At 37.3% G+C, this 22,893-nt stretch overlaps 1 protein-coding gene and 1 long non-coding RNA gene across 3 annotated transcripts in view; one reads left to right on the forward strand and one right to left on the reverse strand.

Annotated features, from left to right (window-relative positions):
* The first annotated feature begins 1,346 nt into the window (after positions 1 to 1,346).
* The window catches only part of LOC100619430 (dimethylaniline monooxygenase [N-oxide-forming] 2), a 45,030-nt gene continuing 23,483 nt past the window's right edge, over positions 1,347 to 22,893 (forward strand). Inside the window, exons 1-3 of one of the 2 annotated variants that reach the window (XM_056815520.1) lie at positions 1,347 to 1,524; positions 1,840 to 1,998; positions 14,462 to 14,588. In XM_056815520.1, the coding sequence (XP_056671498.1) occupies positions 1,934 to 1,998; positions 14,462 to 14,588 (192 nt within the window). In that variant the 5' untranslated portion in view covers positions 1,347 to 1,524; positions 1,840 to 1,933. The remainder of the gene's footprint in view (positions 1,525 to 1,839; positions 1,999 to 14,461; positions 14,589 to 22,893) is intronic. The other variant, XM_007480765.3, reaches the window with a different exon arrangement.
* Positions 7,805 to 22,893, reverse strand: part of LOC103104904 (uncharacterized) — a 97,065-nt gene continuing 81,976 nt past the window's right edge. The window contains exons 2-3 of the long non-coding RNA XR_008916104.1: positions 18,184 to 18,342; positions 7,805 to 8,181 (exon numbers count right to left, since the gene is read on the reverse strand). This is a non-coding gene — a long non-coding RNA (uncharacterized LOC103104904). The remainder of the gene's footprint in view (positions 8,182 to 18,183; positions 18,343 to 22,893) is intronic.

A 22,893-nucleotide genomic window follows, 5' to 3' on the forward strand; every position in this document is an offset into this window, starting at 1 on the left:
GCTATCTCACCCCAAGCTGGTGTTAGTTTTACATTAACATTTTGTTGCCGTTTTGGTCTGCTATTGATCTTAAAGCTCACTACATGCCACAGTCACTTCTATTTAATCATACTTCCTTCAATTTTATAATTCAGAAGTCAATTTTTTATACTCAAGTCAATATTTACCTATATTGAATTTCATCTTTTTTTTTTAATTCAGCCCAGTACTATACCCTGACCTGATCTTTTTGAAACCTGCTTCTGTGAATCAGTGTTTTAAATATCCATCTCATCTTTGTGTCATCTACAAAGTTGATGAATATAGAGCATATGTCCTTATCCAAGTCATTGATAAAAATGTTTAAAAAAAAAAGCAAAGGACCAAGGAAAGCTCCTTGCAGTATTTACTCCATGGAGGCTCTCCTTCCATGTTGACACTGAACCATTAACAATACTACTTTGAGTCCAGCCACTCCTCCAGTTCTAAATCCAGATAATTATTTTGTCAAATTATTAATTAGGTGACTCAGGGGATAGAGCTCTGGACTTAGAGTCAGGAAGACCTCAGTTCAAATCATGCATGAAGCACTTACTAGCTGGGCAAGTCAGTCAATGACTGCCTGCCTCAGTTTTCTCACCTGAAAAAAAGAAATAACAAAAGCTTCTACTTCAAAGGATTATTGTGAGCATCAAATGAGATATCTGTAAAGCACTTTGCAAACCTTAAAGCTCTACAAAAATACTAGCATTACTATATTTTACTAATATGTATTATATTAACATAATATATTATTGTTATTAATATTAGTTATCATGAGTATTCCTCTTCAAGCTTAAATTTCTTCAGATGCCAAAAGAGGAATAATAATGCCCTTATTTAGTGGATAGATGGCCTCAGAGTCAGGATACCTGTGTTCAGGTCCTACCTCTAACCTCTGATACATACTGGCTGATTGACCAATCCTGAGTCTGTACCTTAACATCATAGTTCCTCAGGCAACTTTCTAACACTAAAAGTTGGAAAGCAGGAGTTTCTCTGCATCAGAGGAGGGAATTTCCTCACCTGGAATTGTCTCCATGAATGAAATCACAGCTGCCCCAATATTCACATATATATGTATATATAAATCTATATAATCATTGCACACCTATAAAAATATACATATACATATACCAAACCCATATATCTCATCATTTGTTGTGAAGACCACGGGAGGCAATTAATGTGAAAGCATTTGGCTGGAAACTGGAAAACATGTCAAATTTATAATGTTATCATCAGCCCATAAGCCCTTATGTGCCTATGATGGTTTTATGCCATGGTAGATTCCAGTGCCCTCTTATCATGGGTTACCAGCCCCTTGCTTAATACGAGCAGGCAGAGCCTCGTAAGCAAGATGCTGGAGGAGGGGCAAGAATTTCCTCCCACTTCTCAAATGCTCTTCATACTCCTAAAATGATTTTGGCTGCCTGTCATCCAGCACTCTGGACAAAGGAGAGAGCAGCTCATTCCAACTAGAGCAAGGAAAGGGAAGGACCAGAGGTAAAAATGATGCCCATTTCTCAAAGCAAGGAGCTCGATGGGTGTGGAGGAGGTGGGAGTGGGGAGGAGAAAGAAGAAAAACAAGCCTTTGGAGCCTTGGCTCCTGTCCCTATTGGTGCTAATGAATAGTTTGGAAGTTCTTCTTTCCAGTTTTAAGCCTGTGCCCTGTAAACAATGCATATAACAAAAGACTTAGCTTAGTAACTAAGCTTCTCCAAGGAGAGCTCAGGGTTTGGGCAGGAGAAGAATTATACAGCTGGGCTACTAAAGTCTCAACAGTTAAAGCATCCCATTGATGCACTTGCCCACTTTTAGGAGGCTCTCTTTGATCCACCTGTTGACATGGCAAAGAACGTGGCCATCATTGGAGCTGGAGTGAGCGGACTGATCTCTCTGAAGTGCTGCCTGGATGAAGGACTTCAGCCTACTTGCTTTGAAAGGACTGGAGACATCGGGGGATTGTGGAGATTCAAGGTAGGTGGCCATGCGTTGCTCACTAAGTGTAGAGTGGATTGCTTATTGGTAGGTTGATTCCCTCTCAAGGCTAACCTTTTAGCAGACTTCTTTCCAACACTTACATGAGCCCCAAGTCACAGTTTGGCATGTTTAAACTAATTTCCAGTCACCTTACATAGACAAGACAAGTTAGCAAAGGGCTATGAGTCCAGCAGCACACCATAGCCTGCATCTGACTTGGACTCCAAGTACAGAAGATGGTGGTGAATTTCCAATCACTGGCAGGTCTTCAAGAAGCAGATTCTGTTATTGTATGATGATGTGATCTCTCATGCCTCACTTTCCTCCACAACAAAGTGAAGAATGACCGTGTCTACAATGGTAAAATGGTTAGCTCCATGGTCTCAACAGTCAGGAAGACTTAGATTCAAGTGCCCTACTGATTAACATTTAAGGAAATCACTGAATATCTCAGGAGAGATGGATGTTTGCTTCAGGAAGGAATTGAACCAGAAGTTGGTGATCATCAATCAATCGACCACATTTCCTTCTAGACCTAGAAGATCAGGTTGATTCATCTGGATAAAAGGATAAATAAAGGAAATCTGAAATCTCTGCAAAAGTTTAAAGAGCTGCCACTGGAGGAAGCTGTTACTGCATTTATTCTGCTTGGTCCCAGAGGGCAATATTAGGATCACTGTGTGGAAGTTGATGAGATACTGACTCCAACTAGATAATAAAGAACTAGGTTTAACAATTAAAGCTATTAATAAGCAAAAGGAGCTGTCTCAGGAGCTAGTGGATTTACCCCCCTACTACTAGTCTTCAAGGGAAGGTTGCATAGTCACTTTTGAATGCTTTGTGGAATACATTTCTGAATAAGTATGATTTGGACTGAAAGTTCCTCACGACCAGAGGTGTTCCTGGAGCCAATGAGAACTGTCTTTTAAGACTCAATTGTTAAATTTTCATTGTGAGCATTTCGACCTCAGAAATTAAGTGCCAAAAATCAAGCCTTGATTTATTGTTTTGTTTATTTTCTAGATTTTAAAAAGTGATAGAGAAAATGTTTATAATGCAAATTAAACTTTAAAAGTGTGCTGTACTGGGAGAGCTAGTTGTTAAACATTTACCAGTACACCTCTGTGCCAATCTCTTTTTTTGCTGTTGTTCAATGTTTTTCAGTCTTGCCCAACTCTTTTTGATCCCATTTGGGGTTTTTTTTGGCAAAAACACTGGAGTGGTTTGCCATCTCCAACTCATTTTACAGATGATAAAATTGTGGCAAAGAAGGTTAAATGACTTGCCCAGGATCATACAGCTAGTATATATCTGAGGCTAGATAGACACTTAGGTCTTCCTGACTCCAAACCCAGTGTTTTGTCCACTGTAGCACCTAGCTACCCGATCTCTAAGAATCTCTAAGATTCTGGGAGTCTCAATGAACCTGTAATTAAAAAGTCTTCCTACAACTTCACCAGTATACAAATTGTTTTTATTCAACCAAAGTGATAATTCTTTTAAATTCTTTTTTTTTTCAGAAAATTAGGGACCAATATTTTTGTTGAATTTAATACAGTTAAACCAGTATTCTTATAATTGGATTTTTCTATGATAAATCATTTGACTTAGTGCTGGGGGAGACCTTACAGATTATCTAGTGGAACTCCATTTTACAGGGTAAATGATTTGCCCAAAATCACATAGTGATAAAGACATAAGAATCCAACCCAGTCCATTGACTCCAGACCTAATTTGTTTCCTTTGTACCTGGTATGACACACCCAAATCAATTATGTTCATTAAGGTTGTTTTTTGCTGCTGTCTCCTATTAACATCCTTCCTCAGGGAACAATTTGCTAAAATGCATTTTTTAAACCCTTACCTTCTGTCTTAGAATTGCTCCAAGTATTAGTTCTAAGGCAGAAGAGAGGTAAGGACTAGGTAGTTAGGGTTAAGTGATTTACCCATGGTCTCACAGCTAGGAAGTGTGTGAGGCCAGATTTGAACCCAGGATCTTCCATCTCTAGGTCTGACTCTCAATCCACTGAGCTAACCAGCTGCCACCAACTAAATGCAATTTTAAAGAATTGCTCAGGAAGCCATGAACAATGGAGTTCACTAAAATAAGTCAGAAGTTCTGGGTCCTGATCCCATTTCTATCATTTATTAGTTGTGTAGTCTTGGGCAAATTCCTTAACCTCCTTGAGGCCATTTCCTCATCTGTAAAATGGAGATAATAACATCCACCCTGGCTATCTGGCAAGGTTCTCCTAAGAAAAATAGATAAGGAGTAATAAAATGCAAATAAATTAAAATATGCTTGCCTATGAGACCAATTAATCATCTGAGCTCTGAAATGGATAGAAATGGCTTTCTTCAGTATTTACATGTTTCATCTTGCTTAAATATTATAGATAATGCCAAGATCAAAGGTAAAGGCTTGGTTTTATGTAGAACTCCCTCCTAGATCATAGACATCACATTTAGCAGATTGTTAGTTTCTGGGGGCTTAGGAATAATTTTTTTTTACCTTGTCTGCATCCTCACCACCTACTACAGTGCCTTGTATGTAGTAGACACCTAATATATGCTAGGTAGAATAGGAAAAGGTTCAGAGTATATGTATTTTTATGTGTATATATATTTTTATAAATATATGGATTTGTATATATTTAAATAGTTTTCCACTCCAGACAGTTAATAAAGATGTAGTTCTAAAAACCAATTAAGGAGTGACTAAGGGGCTCAGTGGATAGAGAGCCAGGCCTGGAGAAGAAGTCCTGGATTCAAAACTGACCTCAGATTCTTCCTAGCTGTGTGACCCTGGACAAGTCACTTAGTTCTAATTGCCTAGCCCTTAAAGTTGCTCTTCTGCCTTAGAACCAATGTTTAGTCTCAATTCTAAGACAGAAGGTAAGGATTTTTTAAAAAATCAAACAAAATCTATTCAATACACCCTTATTATTGACCCAAAGATTATTTGTAAAACAAACCCTTGGAGCTACTCTGCTTAGACAGATGTGGCTTCTTTTCTTTGGCTTGTACTGTCTGCTATCCACAGAAAATTAAACACACAGCCTACTCTCTGCTGCTCTCCAAGAACTCACAAACAAGACCAACAATGTAGATGACAACTAATATGACAAATAATCTCTTTCTAAATGTTCTCTCATTTTATCCTCATATCAACCCTGGGAAGCAGGTGTTATTGTTGTGTAATTATTTATCTGAGACAAGATATAAACCATAAGGTTTGTTAAAATGGCCAAACAAAATATATTCTCCTTCTGATATTTATTGGCTTGCATTTCCTTTCACTTTTCCCAAACCAGACTGTCTCAAAACAACTCAAACAGTCTCACCCTAGATATCTCTGAAATTTCCTCTGATTCTAAGGGAGGGGATTAATGACTTATTTTTTTGGCCAGTAAAAAAGGTTTGTTGTTTTTTTCCCCCTTTTTTCAATTCAACAAATATTTCTTAAGTACTGGCTATTCTTAAAGCACTTTACCACATTTGATCCATTTTATAAATGATTTTATTATATTCTTGGGGTTCTTTAACTTCTGTTTTCTATCTTGGAATCAATACTATTCCAAGATAGAAGAGTGGTAAGAGCTAAACAACTGGGGTTAAGTGATGTTCCCAGAGTCATACAGCTAGAAAGAATCTAAGACTGGATCTGAACCCAAGTCCTTCTAACTCTAGGTCTGGGGATCTATCTGCTGTGCTGCCTAAATGCACTTCATTACACTGTCTTTTTAACTTTTTCTTTAAAAAAATGTTTTAGTGATGTCTTGTGTCTTTAAATCACAACCATTTTTAAATAGAAGATTGACACTCTCCTGACTTTCCCCTACCCTTCCCTTGTCAAAACTAAATTTTCTCTTTTAACAAAAAAATAATAATAATAATCAAAAGCAACCATTGAGGTGACTGCATCTGACAAAAATGTATACAATGTTCTGCCCTCATAGTCCTCTACCTCTCTACTTTGAGGTGACTGTTCTTGTTCAGTCATTTTCAGTTATGTTTGACTCTTCATGACCCCATTTGGGGTTTTCTTGGCAAAGATACTGGAGCAGTTTGCCTTTTCCTTCTTCAGCTCATTTTTCAGAGGAGGAAACTGAGACCAGCAGGGTTAAGTGACTTGCCCAGGGTCACATAGCTGGTAAACATCTGATGTCAGTTTTGAACTCAGGAAGAGGAGTCTTCCTGACTCCATGCCTGGCACGATGCCACGTAGGGAGGAAAATATATTTCATTCTATGTTCTCCAGGGACTTCAGTCAATTGTTGGGGAGGAAGGTTGTTTTTTGTTTTTTTTGTTTGTTTGTTTGTTTTAATTTCCACATGGCACTGGCTTGCTGAACAATTGACTACAAGTCTGATTCAGCCTCTGGCCTATAGTAAAAAGAGGTCATTTATGAGCTTCATCCCTATTTTAATATTTGGACAAGAAAGCAATTCTATGGGACAATGTAATCCTTATTCTTGACCTACTTAAGGAGATATCATGGAATTCAATAAGGACAATTTTTGATCTCAAGAGATTTCATCATTGAATTTGCATTTAATAATGAAGGATGACTGGCACATTTTATTATTTCCTGTTTTGTAATCCAGTGGGTTTTCTTTGGAGAGGTTGTAGGAGAAGGGGACAGAGCAGAACTCTTTCTCTTTTGATGGTTTCTCTCCTCATAATTGTCTCCCAGAGTTTTGTCCTGGACTCCCTTCTCTACTCCCTCAATATTACTTCACTTGGTAATTTCATTAGCTGCCCTGGATTTAACTACCTTATCTATGATCATGATTCTCATCTTCCTTTCCTGTCCTAACCTCTCTGCCTCACCTCCAGTCTCACCTTTCCAACTGCCTTTTCAGACTTCTCATGTCCAGTAAAACTCTTAAACTCAACATATACAAAACTGAACTCATTATCTTTCCTCCTAAACCTTCTCCCCCTCCAAACTTCTCTATTACGGTCTCTTTTTTTCTCTTCAAGTACACTCATTTATTTAGACTCCCAGTAACTGTAGCCATACTGCCAAGATATTTAGTTAGGGGCAGTGAAGATTTAGAAGTAGAATCATCTGGTCTTGGGGCTCAGTTGTCCCATTAAGTAAGGGGAACCACAATGGGGCATGGATCATCTGAGTGGACTATAAAGATGAATGGAAGTCCTTGTAGCCTCTGGGATAGGACCCTGCCTTGAGTGGAAAGAACAAGGTCAGGACAGGCATGGTAGAGCCCAACTGATCAACAGCACAAGATGTAATCCTCTCTTCAAAATATTCTATGATCCCCAGAGAGGAAGCCTAGGGCCACCCAGTGGATTGTTGCATGCTTAGCACAGAGAGTAGACCAAGACTAGAAATAGCATTTTTGTGGGAGTGATGGATGCCTTGGCTGGTAAACCATAATTTCTAAGAATGAAGACTCTTCTCCACTCCCATTCCCTTAACCATTTCTCTTGATGAAATCTAGCATCCTAAAGGCATCATAGCAGATAGGCAGGATAACTATAAAGGTTTCTACCTCCCCCACCCTTACCACAATTTTCCTGTGTAAAAAGAGTGAGAGAACTGAGTCTTTAGATAAGAAATTGTTATTTGGTCATATCTGACACTTCATGACCCTATGAACGATGCTGTTGGTGGGGTTTTCTTGGCAAATATACTGGAGTGGTTTACTTTTCCCTCCTCACTAAGACAAATAGAGATGAACTGATTTGCTCAGTGTCACACAGCTACCAAGTGTCCAAGGCCAGATTTGAACTCACTCTACCCATTGAGCCACCTTGCTGTCTCCTTCCATTTCTTAAAGTTTGGTTTAGGCTAAAAACAAAGCTTATACCACTTATCTCAGGTAAAAGAATCAAAATTGGGTTTCATAGAAGGGAGTGAGGAAGAAAGGTTAATTTCCCTGCTTGTCTTGGCCCTAGAGAACTGGGAAGACCTTGTGCCTTCATTTCTTCCTGGACACTTGCTTAGCAGTCTTAGCAGCCCTACAGCTTCTGGTCTCAGAGCGTAGGCTAACTCATACCACTTTTCTAGCCCAAAGGAGCAGACTTGCTTACTTGTTTTTCTGGAACTCAGATGACTCATTTCAAAAGATGTGAGACAGCATTGGCACAGGTACTTCCTTCATTAGCACATTCCACTCTCTTCACACTTCAGTAGATTGTATTTGCCAGTAGCTGTGGCCAAAAAAGAAGAACCATCTGGTGAGTGGCCCTCTGGTTAAGGAGTCCTTCTGTACTTACCTTGGCTGGTCCTCAGACTCAGTCACACAATTCATCACCTTTCTTGCATGGTAAAACATGCAAATATTGTGTAGCCTTGAAGAATCTACAGTCACCTTTAAACCATCAATAGGCATTGGAAGACTCTTCTGCCAACTCAGATGTTAATGAAAGTGAAAAATATAGGCTACAAAACACAGATGCTAACTGAGGTCATAGAACAACTCTATAGAGCCTTCTTCATCCCTGCTATTCCCCACTCCACTCCCAACCAAAGGGAGGAAGAGTTGGATCCTTTGGAGAGAGAATTGACTCATGGACTTTGCAGACTGCGCAGTTCCTGTCATAGAAGACCAAGACAAGAAAGCTGGAAATGAGCCTTGGGTCCAGATCAAATCTAATCTCAGATGGGGGAAATGGGAGTGCATCCCTCCCTTTTAACTTGTGCCTGCCCCATCAACCTCCTCATTTATGCATTTCTAGCTTCCTCAGGACTGATGACTTCCACCACCAGTTCTGAGCTGATCAAAGGAACTAATACATCTTTGGCCAATCTCTCTCCTTCATCCAGTGAATAAGGGGCAACAAGAGGCTATGAAGAGAACTACTAAAGCTCTTCAGATCCAGGCTTGATGGGTTATAGCAGAAGGATAGTGCCTCTTGAGCCAAGGACTGTCCCAATCTCTCTATATCTGACCACCCAAGATGCCACTGGCCATGGGTCCCTACTCAAGAACCTTTGGGTGGCTGGTTTTTATAATCATAACATGTAACATAAACATAACAAACCCACCATACCTTCATACGAGGTAGAAGCCCATTCTCAGCCCTATGAATGTGTGTTCCTTAAAACTAGATATAAGCATGAAAAGATCAAAGAAAATGTAGATACCTAATGATACACACACATGCACACATACATACCACAAGCCAACTTGGTTGGGGATGGAGACGAGGTGGAATGGGAAGTAAGAAGGTTTTTTTTGCTTTGTTGGTATAAAGTTTGGGAAGGGAGTAGCTTTTTTCCCAATAGCTGCTGGTTCATTAAAAAAAAATCCAATCCCATGAAAACCTTCCCAAATGAGGGGACTTAGTAGCACTCATTGAGATGGAAGATGTAGAAGGTCCATGGTTCTGCAACAAAGATGACCCCAGAATATTTCTATCTGAATATGTCACCATTCCACAGCCACAGTACCCAAGGGGCCATAAACCTTCCCTACTACTTTCAAGGCAATCATTATCCTTCCAGACCCCTAACCTTAAAACCTAGGTATCATCTGGATTTTTCACCCCTGGATTCTTTTCCCACCCTTCCACCCCCTGTATCCAAGCCATTGCCAAGTTCTATCAATTCTGCCTTCGCAATATCTCTTAAATATGTACCCTTTTGCTCTCTGACACTGCCACTACTCTAGGGCAAGTCCCCATCACCATGTGCCTAGACTATTATAATAGTCTGCCAGTGGGTCTGCTTGATTTAAACCTCTCTCCACTCCAAGTCATTCTCCATTCAATCACCAAAGTGATTTTTCCCAAAGTTCAGTCCCATTCAGTTTATTGCTACTGAATGAACTTCAGTAGCTCCCATTTTCCCCCAGGATCAAATACAAAATGCCATGTTTGGCATTCAAAGCCCTTCATAACCTATTCTATCACCATCCCTTTTCTAGTTTTCATATAACTCATTCCCTGCCACATGTCCTTTGAGCAAGTGACATGTTTATGACTGTTCCACAGACAAGATACTCTAAACTACATCTCTGAGAATGTTCTCTGGATCTCTCCCATGCCTGGAACACTCTGCCTCCTCACCATTGCTGACCTCCCTGGCTTCCTTTAACTCCCAACTAAAATCCATAGAAGAAGAAAGAAGAAAAGACTTCTTCAAAAATTCTTCTCCAAGTTCTCAATTCTTCTTATGTCTTCTTCTGTTAATTATTTTCTATTCATTTAATATATAGCTTATCTGTTTTCTTGTCATTTCTTCCATTCAATTGTAGCTTCTTGAGAGCAGGGACTGTCTTTTGCCTCTTTTTGTATCCCAAGCCTTAGCACAGTGCCTGACACATAAATATTTACTTACTTATTGAATAACAACTGACTTGAAGGCATCAACAGTAATAATAATAGCTAGCATTTATAAAGAACTTTAACACTTGGGAAGCACTTTACAAATAGTATTTTATTAGATCCTAACAGCCCTGAGAATAAGATGTAATCATTATCCCATTTTACAGATGAAAAAACTGAGACAGACAAGATAAATGACTTGTCCAAAGTCACATACCTAGTAGGTGTCTGAGGCAGGATTTGAGCTCAGTTATTCCTTACCTTGGGTCCAATACTACCCATTGTACCATCTAGTTACTTTCTGATCAAGTTAAAACAAAAACAAAACCTAAAAATCTTACTTCTTTTTTGCTGGAAATTAAATTTTCATCAGGAATGGGCTTTCAAGAAAGTAGACAAGATAGATAACCTTGCAAGTCATCATCTATACCATATAATTTGAGAAGGATGCAGTTTTCCCTATTAGCCTGTCTCTGAGGTTTGGAATTACACCATTAGAAATTTCTTCCATTATTCAGTCTTTATACATTTTACATATACAAAAAAAAAACTTATTTTGTGATTGCAGGCAAATCCCTTCATTTCTTCTAGCCTTTCCTCTTTTCCAAAATGAGGGTAATCATGCTTCTGTAACCTTCTACAAAAGGTTGCTATTAAGAAAGTGTTTCAATCTATAATATGCCTTATAGATCTGTATGAGGGCAAGGGTTTCCTAGCCTTGCTATTTAGTAGGCAGCAGTCATTTATTTTTTAAAATCTTTCTGGAACACCCAAAATTTTAATCATGATGAAAAACATTTAAGATCTAAAAAAGGGACTTTCTCAAATTCAACCCAAGAGATCTTATCAGAGATTCTCTGATGCCCTCTAGTGGGTTTTTGTTGAGCATATATCTCAGCAGAGTGCTACCAGGTGAGATGCCAACATAGTCCTTATTATTTCCATTCCCTTGCTCCATGTCATGCTAACTCATCAACTTGCTGCTGGTACCGAGGGACTGTAGTGAAATTAACTATCACCCACCCTTTCTTTTGGATGGGCAGAGTTTGCCCCAAAAGAAAGCAGATGGTACAACTATTGACTGGGGCAGCTAGGTGGCACTGTGGATACAATGCCAAGCTTGGAATCAGAAAGACTCTTCTTCCAGAGTCTAAATCTAACCTCAGACATTTACTACCTATGTGAATGAGGGCAAGTCATCTAATGGTTTGCCTCAGTTTCCTCATCTGTAAAATGAGCTGGAGAAGGAAATGGCAAACCACTTCAGTATCTTCTCCAAGAAGACCCCACATGGGGTCACAAAGAGTCAGACATGACTAAATATTACTGAACAACAACAATAAAAGAACCATTCATAGGATTTCACTCTAGAAAAGACTTTTAGAGAACATCTAGTCCAAGTTTCTCATTTTACAGATGGCAAAACTGAGTCTCACAGACCTGAAGTTCATACAGATTAGTAGCAGAGCCAGTATGCATACTCTTGTTCTTGATTACTATATTGTCTTCTTCCTTTTTTTATGGCCTCCAACCTGATTAATTTGGTTTCCATTTTTAATAATCAATTTATATGAAACTACTAGAGTTTGAGTCATATTTTATAGAATCTTAAAAATAGAAGGCATCTTAGATATTATCTAGTACAACCTCTAATTGAAACACAAATCCCACGAATCTCCTGCTACTTCAAACCATCACTTCAACTCCTCTAGTGACAGGGAAATACTACGTAATGAGTAGTAATGAGGTAGCCCATGTCATTTGGAAAGAATACTAGTTTGGAGTCATAGGAACTGAGTTTGAATCCTTTCCCCATCCTTGCTCAGACTACCTCTGTGAACCTGCCATGCCATCAAACTCTTTGGTCCTCAGTTTTCTCATATGTAAAGTGAGGGGTATGGTCTAGATGGCCTTCTAGATTCCTTCCAGCTCCAAAGCCAGGATCCTATGAATCAGGACAGCATTCATTGCTATTTAATATTTCCTTGTATTTAAACTTCTGATCACTTCCATCCATTGGTCCATACCTGGCACATATTAGGTGCTTATAAATGTTTGTGGATTGATTTGCCTGTGTTCTTCTTCCCCTCTGAGACCAAATAGAACTAATTGAATCACTCTTCCATATGGCAGCCCTCCAAATATTTGGAAACAGCTTTCATGTTCCTCTGAAATCTTTGTTCTACAAACTAAACATGCCCAGTTCTTTCAAATGATCTGCCTATGACATCTCAGTCCTTCTATTATGTCGGTCCTTTGGTGTGTGTCCAAAACTGAACTCATTAGTCTACATAGGATTGGCAAGAGATAAAGAACTACAGAAGAATCTCCACCCTCAAGACAGCCTCTATGAATGTATGGGAGGTCATAGCCTAAGTACCCAACCTGTTGATCAAGTACTCACCAGGTTAAATTCAGGGATCCTTATAAGCAGAAGTTTGACCATCAGATTATGAACAGTTTAGCAATTCACAAAACCATCTGCTATGAAGAGGGGTTAAGTCAAAGAGAATGACTTACTATGGTGAAATCAAGTTATTAATGATCACATTTGGATTTTTTAGCAGCTATGTCACTGTATCAGACTATTAGTTTATTGCCTATCATATATTTGATTCACCTTACCCAATAAGTTGGATAACCTATAATCCACCAACATAGAATCAATACGCTATATTGGTTCCAAAGCAAATAGGGGATAGGCAATGGGGGTCAAGTAACTTGCCCAGGCTTACATAGCTAGAAAGCATCTGAGGCCAAATTTGAACCCAGGACCTCCTATCTCTAGGCTTGGTTTTCAATCCACTGAGCCACTTAGCTACTCCCTTTCAACTCTGTTTCTATGTCAGTGGATTATAGTTTACCCAACTTATTGGGTAAGGTGAGTCAAATTTATGACAGGCAATAAACTAATAGCCTGATACAGTAACATAGTTTCTAAAAAAAAAACAAGAGGGAAGGTAAGAGTTTTAATAAATAGTAATAATAAAAGGAAACAGAACTGAATTATTTTTTAAACTTATACTGTTCTATTATGATCCATATATGAGGTCAGGGATTTAAATGTATCTTGTGAACTAATGCTCATAGTATCAGGTAGGTGCTACAGTAGTTAGAACACTGACTCTCAAGTCAGGAAGACCTGACTTCAAATTCAGTTCCAGACACATGCTACCTGTGTGACCCTAGATAAGTCATTTAGCTTCTATCTGTCTTAGTTTCATCAACTAAACCTGAGTATATAGGCAAGACATCACTTATCTCTCTCATCCTCAGGTCATCTTCAGATTTCACAAGTATGCAATTTATCATCTTGATATAAGTTTAGGGCACATTTAACCCCCTAATTCTAGCTTTTGTTAAGCCTGAGTGCAAACGATAAAAGTGCTATTTTTTCCAGGATCTACTCATGTGTATTTTTTTTCCTTTCCAAGGGATCTGTCCAAAAGTATATTGTGTTGTTTCAAGAAGTTGGGGGTTCCCCATCACTAAAGGCTATCAAACCATTGGTGATGTTGTTAGGAGGATTCCTCTTAAAGTATAGATTGTTTTAATGTTTTACTTATATCTCTTCTAAATCAAAGATTCTAAGATCTCATCTTATTTGGTCCAATTTATTTGGACCCATATGGCATATCTGCAGCCCAAGTGCCAGTAGAAATTCAAAGCAAAATGATGCTTACCTATTATACAACTTTGTCCTGTCCTTGTTGACATTTTAAAAAAATAGCCCTTACCTCCTGTCTTGGAATCAAAACTGTGTATTGGTTCCAAGATGGAAGAGTGGTAAGGGCTAGGCAAGGGGTGTGGGAGGGGAAGGGGGGTAAGTGACTTATCCAGGGTCATATAGCTAGGAAGTATCTGAGGCTAGATTTGAACCCAGGACTTCCTGTCTCTGGGCTGGACTCTCAATCCACTGAGCCACTCCCCAGTTACACTCCCTAGTTGAGGGCTACCCCCTGTCTTCCCTCTGAGGTCCCTTCAGGAAATATAATCTTATAAACAATATATGTTTTCTTGTTCTTCTAGAACAAATAGGGTTTTTTTAATTTATTCATATCTAGTGCTCACTACCTTTTACTCTGGAACAATGCTGTCTCTTCACTGAAGATAAAAACATTAAACAGAACTTATTTGAAACAAATTGTCATTTCCTTTTTAGAAAACTGAGTGTCACACCCTTGTTGGCTCACCAGAAGTTTCCTTTTCTTGGATCAGAGCGCATCCTTCCTAGCTTAACCAATTTACAAATTACTTATGGTATCTTGATCCCTCAGCCTCAGGCAAAGGTAAAATAATTTAAAACACATATAACTGGTGGTTGTGTTCCAGATAATTTATTCTTCAAGAGCTGAGAATGGGGAGAGTTAATCCCAAATCATCTAAAACAAGTTTCCATACCATTTTAGAGTATGATGAATATCATTATAGAATGTATTATATTAGATTTTATTATTATATATGGAATATATATTATTATATATAGAATTATTATAGAATCATTATCGAATCAGACCTGAGATTTTATTGGTATAGGAAAGAAAGCTTCTAGCTGAGACAACTCCTTCTGCCGACCTAATCTGGCACTTTCTGTATAATAAATATTCTTTAAGGGTTGCCTAAGGCACTGAGAGTTCATTAATTACCCAGGATCAGAATAGACTGGAGACAATACTGAAAACCAAGGTCTTTCTGACTGTGAGGCCAGCTGTCTAACCACTATAATAAACTGCCTTTTAAATATACTTGTATGGTTTTTTTTTTTAATCCCAAAGCTATCTGGGACATATTTCCCAAATTTTTCAAAAATAGCACCTTTTCTGGTTTTTTTTTTTTGTCAAATCTTCCACTAAAATCCTATGGTACACCATGGTGAAGAGGCATAAGTAGTGATCCTTGGCCCTTAAAGAACATGCCAACAGGGCACTCTTATAGGTCCTACCTAGCCTGAATGATTTTGAGTACCTGTCAGGTTGTAGGTTGCATGTCTATCTTGGAAAACAGGATAAAATTGGAGAAGGGTCATTACCAAATTAGCAACAGAATAATGAATTCATAGACTATAGCAACTGGAAAAGACTTTCTAGTAAGGTTTGGAGGGGTGTTGATTGGTTTTGGTTAAGTGATCTCTACAATAAAATCATGGACATTTCAGTATTGAAAAACTAATTTTTAAATAACCATTCTGTAACTGCACACAACAGTCCTCTTCAAATCATGACATTATGAGGGTTATAACTCACTTTTCCCCTATATTCCCCTGAGTAACTTTCTTAAAATAATATCATTCAGTATTTGAGAAATCCAAACGCAAAGTTTTTCTGTTATTTTATCCCCAAAGAAGGTCTCACATTATTGTTTCTCTCATAGAAGCTTGTTCTATATGGAAATTTTCAAATGTGCGGATTCTCATCTCCCTCTACTGCTGGGCCAAAGTCCTCTGAGATTTTGAGCACCTAAAATATTTTGTCCAATTATTTGTAAAGGCTCCCTTTCACCATCCAGTTTTACCATCAAAAATATACACAACCAGCTCTCAATTATTCAGTATAATTGAATGAACATTAGATGGTGATAATCCAAATCCTTACCTTTGGAATGCACCATATGATTATTTTTTGAAGAAAATCTATCCTTGCCTGTCACTACTACACACATACCACACGGAGAGAGGTAATTTGCAAGCCTTCATTAATTACCTATTTTGTGTCAGGCACTGTGGTAGGCCTTGGGGACACCAAGTATGAAATAAATTCAGCTCTCAAGGAGAGCTTTCCAATGGGAATGACAACAGGAGCATGTGAGAGTAAAGAGAGAAAGGCACTAGACTTCTGATTTCACTGGTATGGCAGCCTCCTAGGGAAGAAACTCCTTTGCAAATTAGTCTTTAAAATATTTGTCGAGGGCACTGAGGGATAAAACTATAAAAGTGATTGGAGACTCATTCAATGGGCCTCTATAATTAAAGGAGAAGCTAGGTACTCTGTTATAGTAATAAATCAGCTAAGTGGTGCAGTAGTTAGAGCCCTGGACATGAAGTCAGGAAGACTCATTTTCCTGAGTTCAAATCTGGCCTCAGACACTAGCTATGTGACCTTAGACAAGTCACTTAACTTCATTTGCCTTAGTTTCCTCATCTGTTCAAAGAGTTAGAGAAGGAATTGGCAAACCACTCTACTATGTTTGCCAAGAAAACCCCAAATGGGGTCATGAAGAGTGAGGCACAACTGAAACAACTAAACAACAACATAGTAATAGTCTTCTCTAGTCATCCTCTCATATCCTCTGCAAGATAATCTTGATAAATATTGGCATTATGCCCAAGAGTTCATAGACTGTTCACTTGTCAAAGATAAATAAATTAAAAATAATAAAGAGAGTAAGAATCTAGGTTTGTTTGACTAAAAATGGCAAAGTTTTTGTCCTTAGAGGAATTCAGAGAAGTGTTTGTTTTCTGAAACATATAATTGAAAACACAAATGCTTCTGGGCCTTTTTTTGATTGGCTGAACTGAGGGGTTGTACTCCCCACAGACTCATGTTACACTGAAAATTATGTAAGGTTTTATGGGCAAGGTTTCAAAAAAGAATATTTTAGTTTGTTATTTTTTTTTTAAAGGCAACCGGATTCTCCAGATTGGATAATGAAAAACAAAGCATTCCAAGTCAGATCACTGTGGCAATTGATTTTATCCTTCAGTTAATAAAGGGCAGAAAATAAATCATGATCATTGTGGCTTTTGTATCTTCTTGGTGGGCAGGTAATAAGGAAAAACAAATATTTTTTAAATTTAATATACATAGGATATTATATTTTTAAATTCCATTCACATCTATTATTCTGTTTGATAAATATATGTGAACTTGGTAAGATAAATATTATTTATTCTCATTTATTATTTTTATGAATGTCACATTCATCTGACATTTACTGTCAATATTTTTTATTAAATCTGTCATTTCACAGATGAGGAAATCAAGAACAAAGAAGCTAAGTGATTTATGTTCAATTAGGCAGCCAAGTGGTAATTGAGTTGTTTTTCACTGATGCCTTATTCTTCATGACCTCCATTTGGGGTATTCTTAGCAAAGATACTGGAGCAGTTGCTGTTTTCTTCTCTGGATCATTTTACACACGAAGAATTTGGGCAAACAGTGTAAAGTGACTTGCCCAGGGTCTCACAGCTAGGCAGAGATCTAAGAGATATGGTCTAGGATGGTAGTCAAAGTAGACCCTTGAGAAGAATCATTTCTAAAGAACAAAGAATGGTAGTTTGAACACGTGATGAAATAAAGTAGCAGGGGAAAATAGAGATCAAGCATAATTGTCTTCTCTAATAATGTCTGTCAATGGAGCAGCTGGGTATCACAGTGGATAGAGTGCCAAGCCTAGAGTCAGGAACACCTAGATCCAAATCTGAGCTCAGACACTTCCTAAACAAGTCACTTAACCCCATTTGTCTAGCCCTTGTCACTCATTTGGCTTAGAATTGATACTAAGACAAAAGATAAGTGTTTTAAATAAAATAATAATATCTGACTTTTTCTAGCCCTCTAACATTTGCAAAATATTTTATCTACATTATATCATTTGATCTTCATACCAATCCTGAGGGATAGGCAAGGTAAGACAAGAAAACAATCACTCATTAAGTGTTTAATCTGTGCCAGGCAACATGTTAAGCATTAGGGAGGCCAATACAAGCAAAACTTGAGATAGTATTTCCTCAAAGGATTTATATTCTAATAGGAACAAACAATACACAAAATGGAGCTTAAAAGAGGGGGCAGTGGGTTAAGTTCTGGAAAATCAAAAGCACAGTCAGGAGAGAAGATTGGCCAACCTGGATTCTACACCAAAATGGAGGTCCCAGAATGAACTCACCAAAGGATGAAGAGGGCTGGAAGAGCAGAGGGATATTCCATGGTGGTCTCCAGGTTCTGATGGATGTTCAAGGTGGAGAAGGCTTCAATGATGATGAATTTTCCAGGGGGAGAATTTAACTGAAGTATTGTGGCAAGGTCCATGCAGTCAAAAGCACAGCTAGGAAAGAAAGCAGGTTTTATTTTCTCGATTTTACAGATATTTCTGTATCTGTATATATCTGTATGATGTATATCTTATTTATATAACACACACACATATATATATGTATATATATATATATATATATATATATATATATAACTGATGAAGGAAGTGAGATTAAAGAGAGATTAAAATGTCTTGTTGATGGTCACATACCTAGTCAAGCTCAAAATAGAATTTAAACCAAGGTGTCTCTTTACTCCAATTACAATTCACTTTTGACCACACCATGCTATCTCAACGAGGGCCCTTTTTCTCTGGGGCCATTTTCCCAGAAAATCAATTTAAGGATAAAATAATATAGTTCACTCAATGGGTATTGAAATGTATGAGAGCTGATGGGATGTTAAATGATAGTTTTTAGAAATCCAAAATAATAAGAGAAAATAAATGAGATGATCTCTCTGGAGTTCATATATGAATCCATAGCTGGAAAGAAACTCACAGGCTATGTAGTCAACTCCTGTCATTTTACAGATTTGGAAACTGAGGCAGAGGAAGTTTAATAACTTGCTCAAAATCATACAAGTAATTAGTATCAGAATCTAGTTCAAACTATATCTGAACAATAAACTCTCCTTTGCCATCTCCAATTAGTGATTAATCAGATTTTTGGTTGAAGACATCTAGTGAGGGAAAATCTACACCTCCACCCGCCTGACAGTTGCAAGAGCCTAACAATAAACATCATATCATTTGATCTCCATCAAAAGCATTGTTCTATAATCATTGATTGCTTTGTCAATAAATACTCAAAATAAGGCATCCTATTTGAGGGAGTGGAGTTTTCCTGGTCTTAGAATGTTATAGTGCTCAGAAATAAGTATTACTGAATTTAAAACTGGGAAGGACCTCAAAGTTCATTTAATCCAACTCCTTCATTTTATACCTAAGAAAACTAAGACCATGAAAGTGACTTGGTCAAAGTCAAATTCAGTAATGCGCAGTATCAATTTCCTCCTGCATATAGTTGGAATGAAGCCATAACCACATTTCTTATTATTTACCCTGAGTCTTATGCCGAGATCAGAGTTCTGATTTCTTATTTGTTAGGCAAATTTTAAAAAGATGAGCAAGTAGGGAGCAGAGAGAATATTTTGTAAAATCCATTTCAGCTGAGTAAAAAAAAAAATCTGTACTTGAAGAGATAAGAATTTCTGTTCTTTATGAAATATTTCCCTTTTGGGGAAATGAGTTATATAAGTTACTCCCACCTCAAACTTGCCAAGGGCATAGGTCCTAGCGATTCTTGCTCAACAGAAAAGATTTTGTTTATAAATAACATTTTGGCTTTGAAATTGTTCTGAGTACAATCTTAAATATATCACATCTGATTCATTCAGAGCCCAACTCCTGTTCTTATGTAAGGACGGTTGTCACATGCCCTCAGATTCTAATACCTGAACATGCCTCATCAAAACAATAGACTACTACCACCTAGAAAAATTGCATCATTTTTAATTGACATTAAAAATGTGTTTGTTTTTTTTTTAGGTCAAATGTAACCTCAGACACTTCTAGTTGTGTGACCCAACTCAATTCACTTAATCCCAATTGCCTTGGAACCAATTCTTAGTATTTTCTTAGTATTGATTCTAACACCAAAATTAGGGGCTTAAAATGTTTTAATGTATCAAGGATTTCATTTGGTTATTATACTTAATATAGGGAAAGTTTAACAAAGTTATTATTCACTTGACAAACTTCATAAAATTTATGAAGTCAAGGCATTGAATACTAGGTATCGAGATATAAACATTGAAGCTAGCCAATCTCAGCCCCCAGGGAACTTTTATATTCCATAAGGAATGATGGGAGAGAGCATGATATATACACAGGTTAAGAATAATGCAAAGTGGGAAGTGACGGAACCAATGGAGACAGCCAGAAAAGGGGTTCTAGACAATTTGAAGAGGAAGTAAACATTTTCATTTTAGACTTTATGGAAGAGGTCACATCTAAATAAAATTAGCTTTAAAAGAAGATAAGACTTATCTTTCTTTATTATACATATATATGGATCTTCTAATTTCAGAAAACATATTGAAAATTGTTATTACATAATACATTATTACATAATAACATACGTAATATGGTATTATGTATATTATTATGTAATTTGGAAAATAAAATATCTTTAAATAAGAAAAAGCATCATACTATAAAGCCCCCCAAAATAACATAAACCATCCTTTCACTCGAAGCAAAGAAATACTGGATTCATCAGGTTTACTCTTTAAAAAAAAAATACATTCTGATATCTTTTATCTGTACATCACAATTGTTCACCGCTCTCCACTCCATGAAATGAAACTTTCCCATGCAATAAAGGACAATCCAACAATAGCAACAAAAAATCAATCCATTCCAAGACCAAGAATGATGTATACATGATGTTCTCTCTTCTTAGATCTGTCTTCAGATTTATTTCCCAAAATCTATATGCAAATAGATCACCTCCTATCAGTCACTGAGTAACTTGATCTAGAAGAAGGTTTCCTTACCATTTCAGTTTCATGGAAGCCTTAGGCATTCTGGGGTCTCCCTTGTAAGAATGAAATATATAGAATTGCAAAGGAAGAATTGCATTGAGATGTAGTTATGAAAATATTTTTAAAAGCAAGTTCATAGGTCCAAGTTTAAAAACTCGTACTCTAAATATATTGGGGCAGTTGGGAGGCTCAGTGGATTGAGAGTAAGATCCAGAGACAAGAGGTACTGGGTTCTAATCTGACATTTCTTAGCTGTGTGACTCTGGTCAAGTCATTTAATCATCATTAGCCTTTAAGGTTATTTTTCCTTAGAACCAATACACAATATTGATTCTAAGATGGGAGGTGTTTTAAAATTAAATTTAATTAAAATGGAATAATTTAGATTGGTTCTGACAATGTGGATTTTTGGATGACTCAGTTTTCCCTTACCTTTGAGAAACTCCAGTGCCAAGTACCCCTATTTTGGTTTGAATGTTAAGTGCCTTTTAGTTTATTAGATGAAAGTTTTCCTTTCATGAAGCCCAGTTTCTTAGTTTGACCTTTGCTTTTGATTTGTTACAGCTGATTCTCCTTAATACCCTAGTTGCTGGCTGCAAAGATGTTTACAAACCTGTTTGTGATTAGTCTCTGAAGCTTCCCGTGCCTAATTACCCAGAAGATGTCTCCTTATATAAGGACTCCCAGATTCCTTTCTTCTTTGGAGTTGGCATCTGCTGTGATGTCTTCTCCCAGAGGAGAAGACATGTAGTGTGGTGTTTCCTCCCAGGGCTGTGGTTTCCCAGAGTCCCAGGGCCTTTTGGTTTTGTAGGGTATTTAATGTTTGACTCTTTGTGGTGTCCAAAATATTGAGTCTATCCCTATTCCTGACTAAAAGAGTGGTTTTTCTGACTACTTTAGTTGTTCTGGTTATTTCCAGATATAACTGGTTATAGCAGTTCATAGACAGTATTGAATTTAGGTTAGAAGAAAAGATAAAGCTTTTATCCCATAGTGGATGTTGCTTGATAGTAAAAACACTCAGGCTTCTCAAAGAAAAGACTTCTATAAGTGTGAAAACGCATTGCCCCAATGAGGTAATCAGGACCTTCTAGAAAACCTTCCTTCACCACCTCCCGCTTTCCACCTACTATGCTGAGTCAAAATGAAAATGCCTCATTTTTAAAAATACATAGAAGAGAACAAAACAAAGTCCAGAAAGATGCAAAAATAAGCCAGGCAGCCTTGAAAGTTCCATATTGAATTTATTATGTATTTTAAAAGAAAAGCAAAGAGTAAGACAGATTTACCCTTTTGTGTATGGTCCACTTTTTCTTTCTTTGTATGTGAAAATACCCATGGGGGTTAAATTAAGAATTTTAAAAAATTATTCCATCTGAGAACAACAAACAAATAAAAATTATGACTTCTTACCAGAATACCTGTTCACATGGAATTTCATGTCTGTATCTATTGTCTTCATATTTATTTTATAAACAGATATAAAATGATAATCGTAACAATAATAATAATAATTGCATTTATATAGTGCTTTGAGATTTGCAAAGCACTTTACAAATTTATCTCCTTTTTCTCCTCCCAGCAATCGTGGAAAGTAAGTGCTACTATCATCCCTGTTTTACAGTTGATTTAACTGAGTAGACAGAGGTTAAGTGACTTGCCCAGAGTTCTACAACTTAAAAAGAGTCAGAGGCTGAGTTATATCCCTCATTAAAATGTTTGGGACTTGATAGTATTAATTGTTTTGTTCTTTGGGGCACAATCCCTGGCAAATAGGAGGTGCTTAATAAATGCATGTTGATAAATTTAAAATTGTGCTTTTTTCTAGGTTTGTGGGGTTTTTCTTTTATGAGTGAACAAGAGAACTGATCAAGTTCTACTTATTTTAGTGAATGTGCCACATTTGAAGACAAATAGCTCTCCAAATGAGCAATTATGAGGGGAAATTAAGAGTTGAATGATCAAATTCACATAGCCAAATGAGATTTACTGAAGAATATTATTTACAATTGAC

This window comes from Monodelphis domestica, chromosome 2 (assembly GCF_027887165.1).
Source record: "Monodelphis domestica isolate mMonDom1 chromosome 2, mMonDom1.pri, whole genome shotgun sequence".
In the NCBI taxonomy this organism is placed as follows: Eukaryota; Metazoa; Chordata; class Mammalia; order Didelphimorphia; family Didelphidae; genus Monodelphis; species Monodelphis domestica.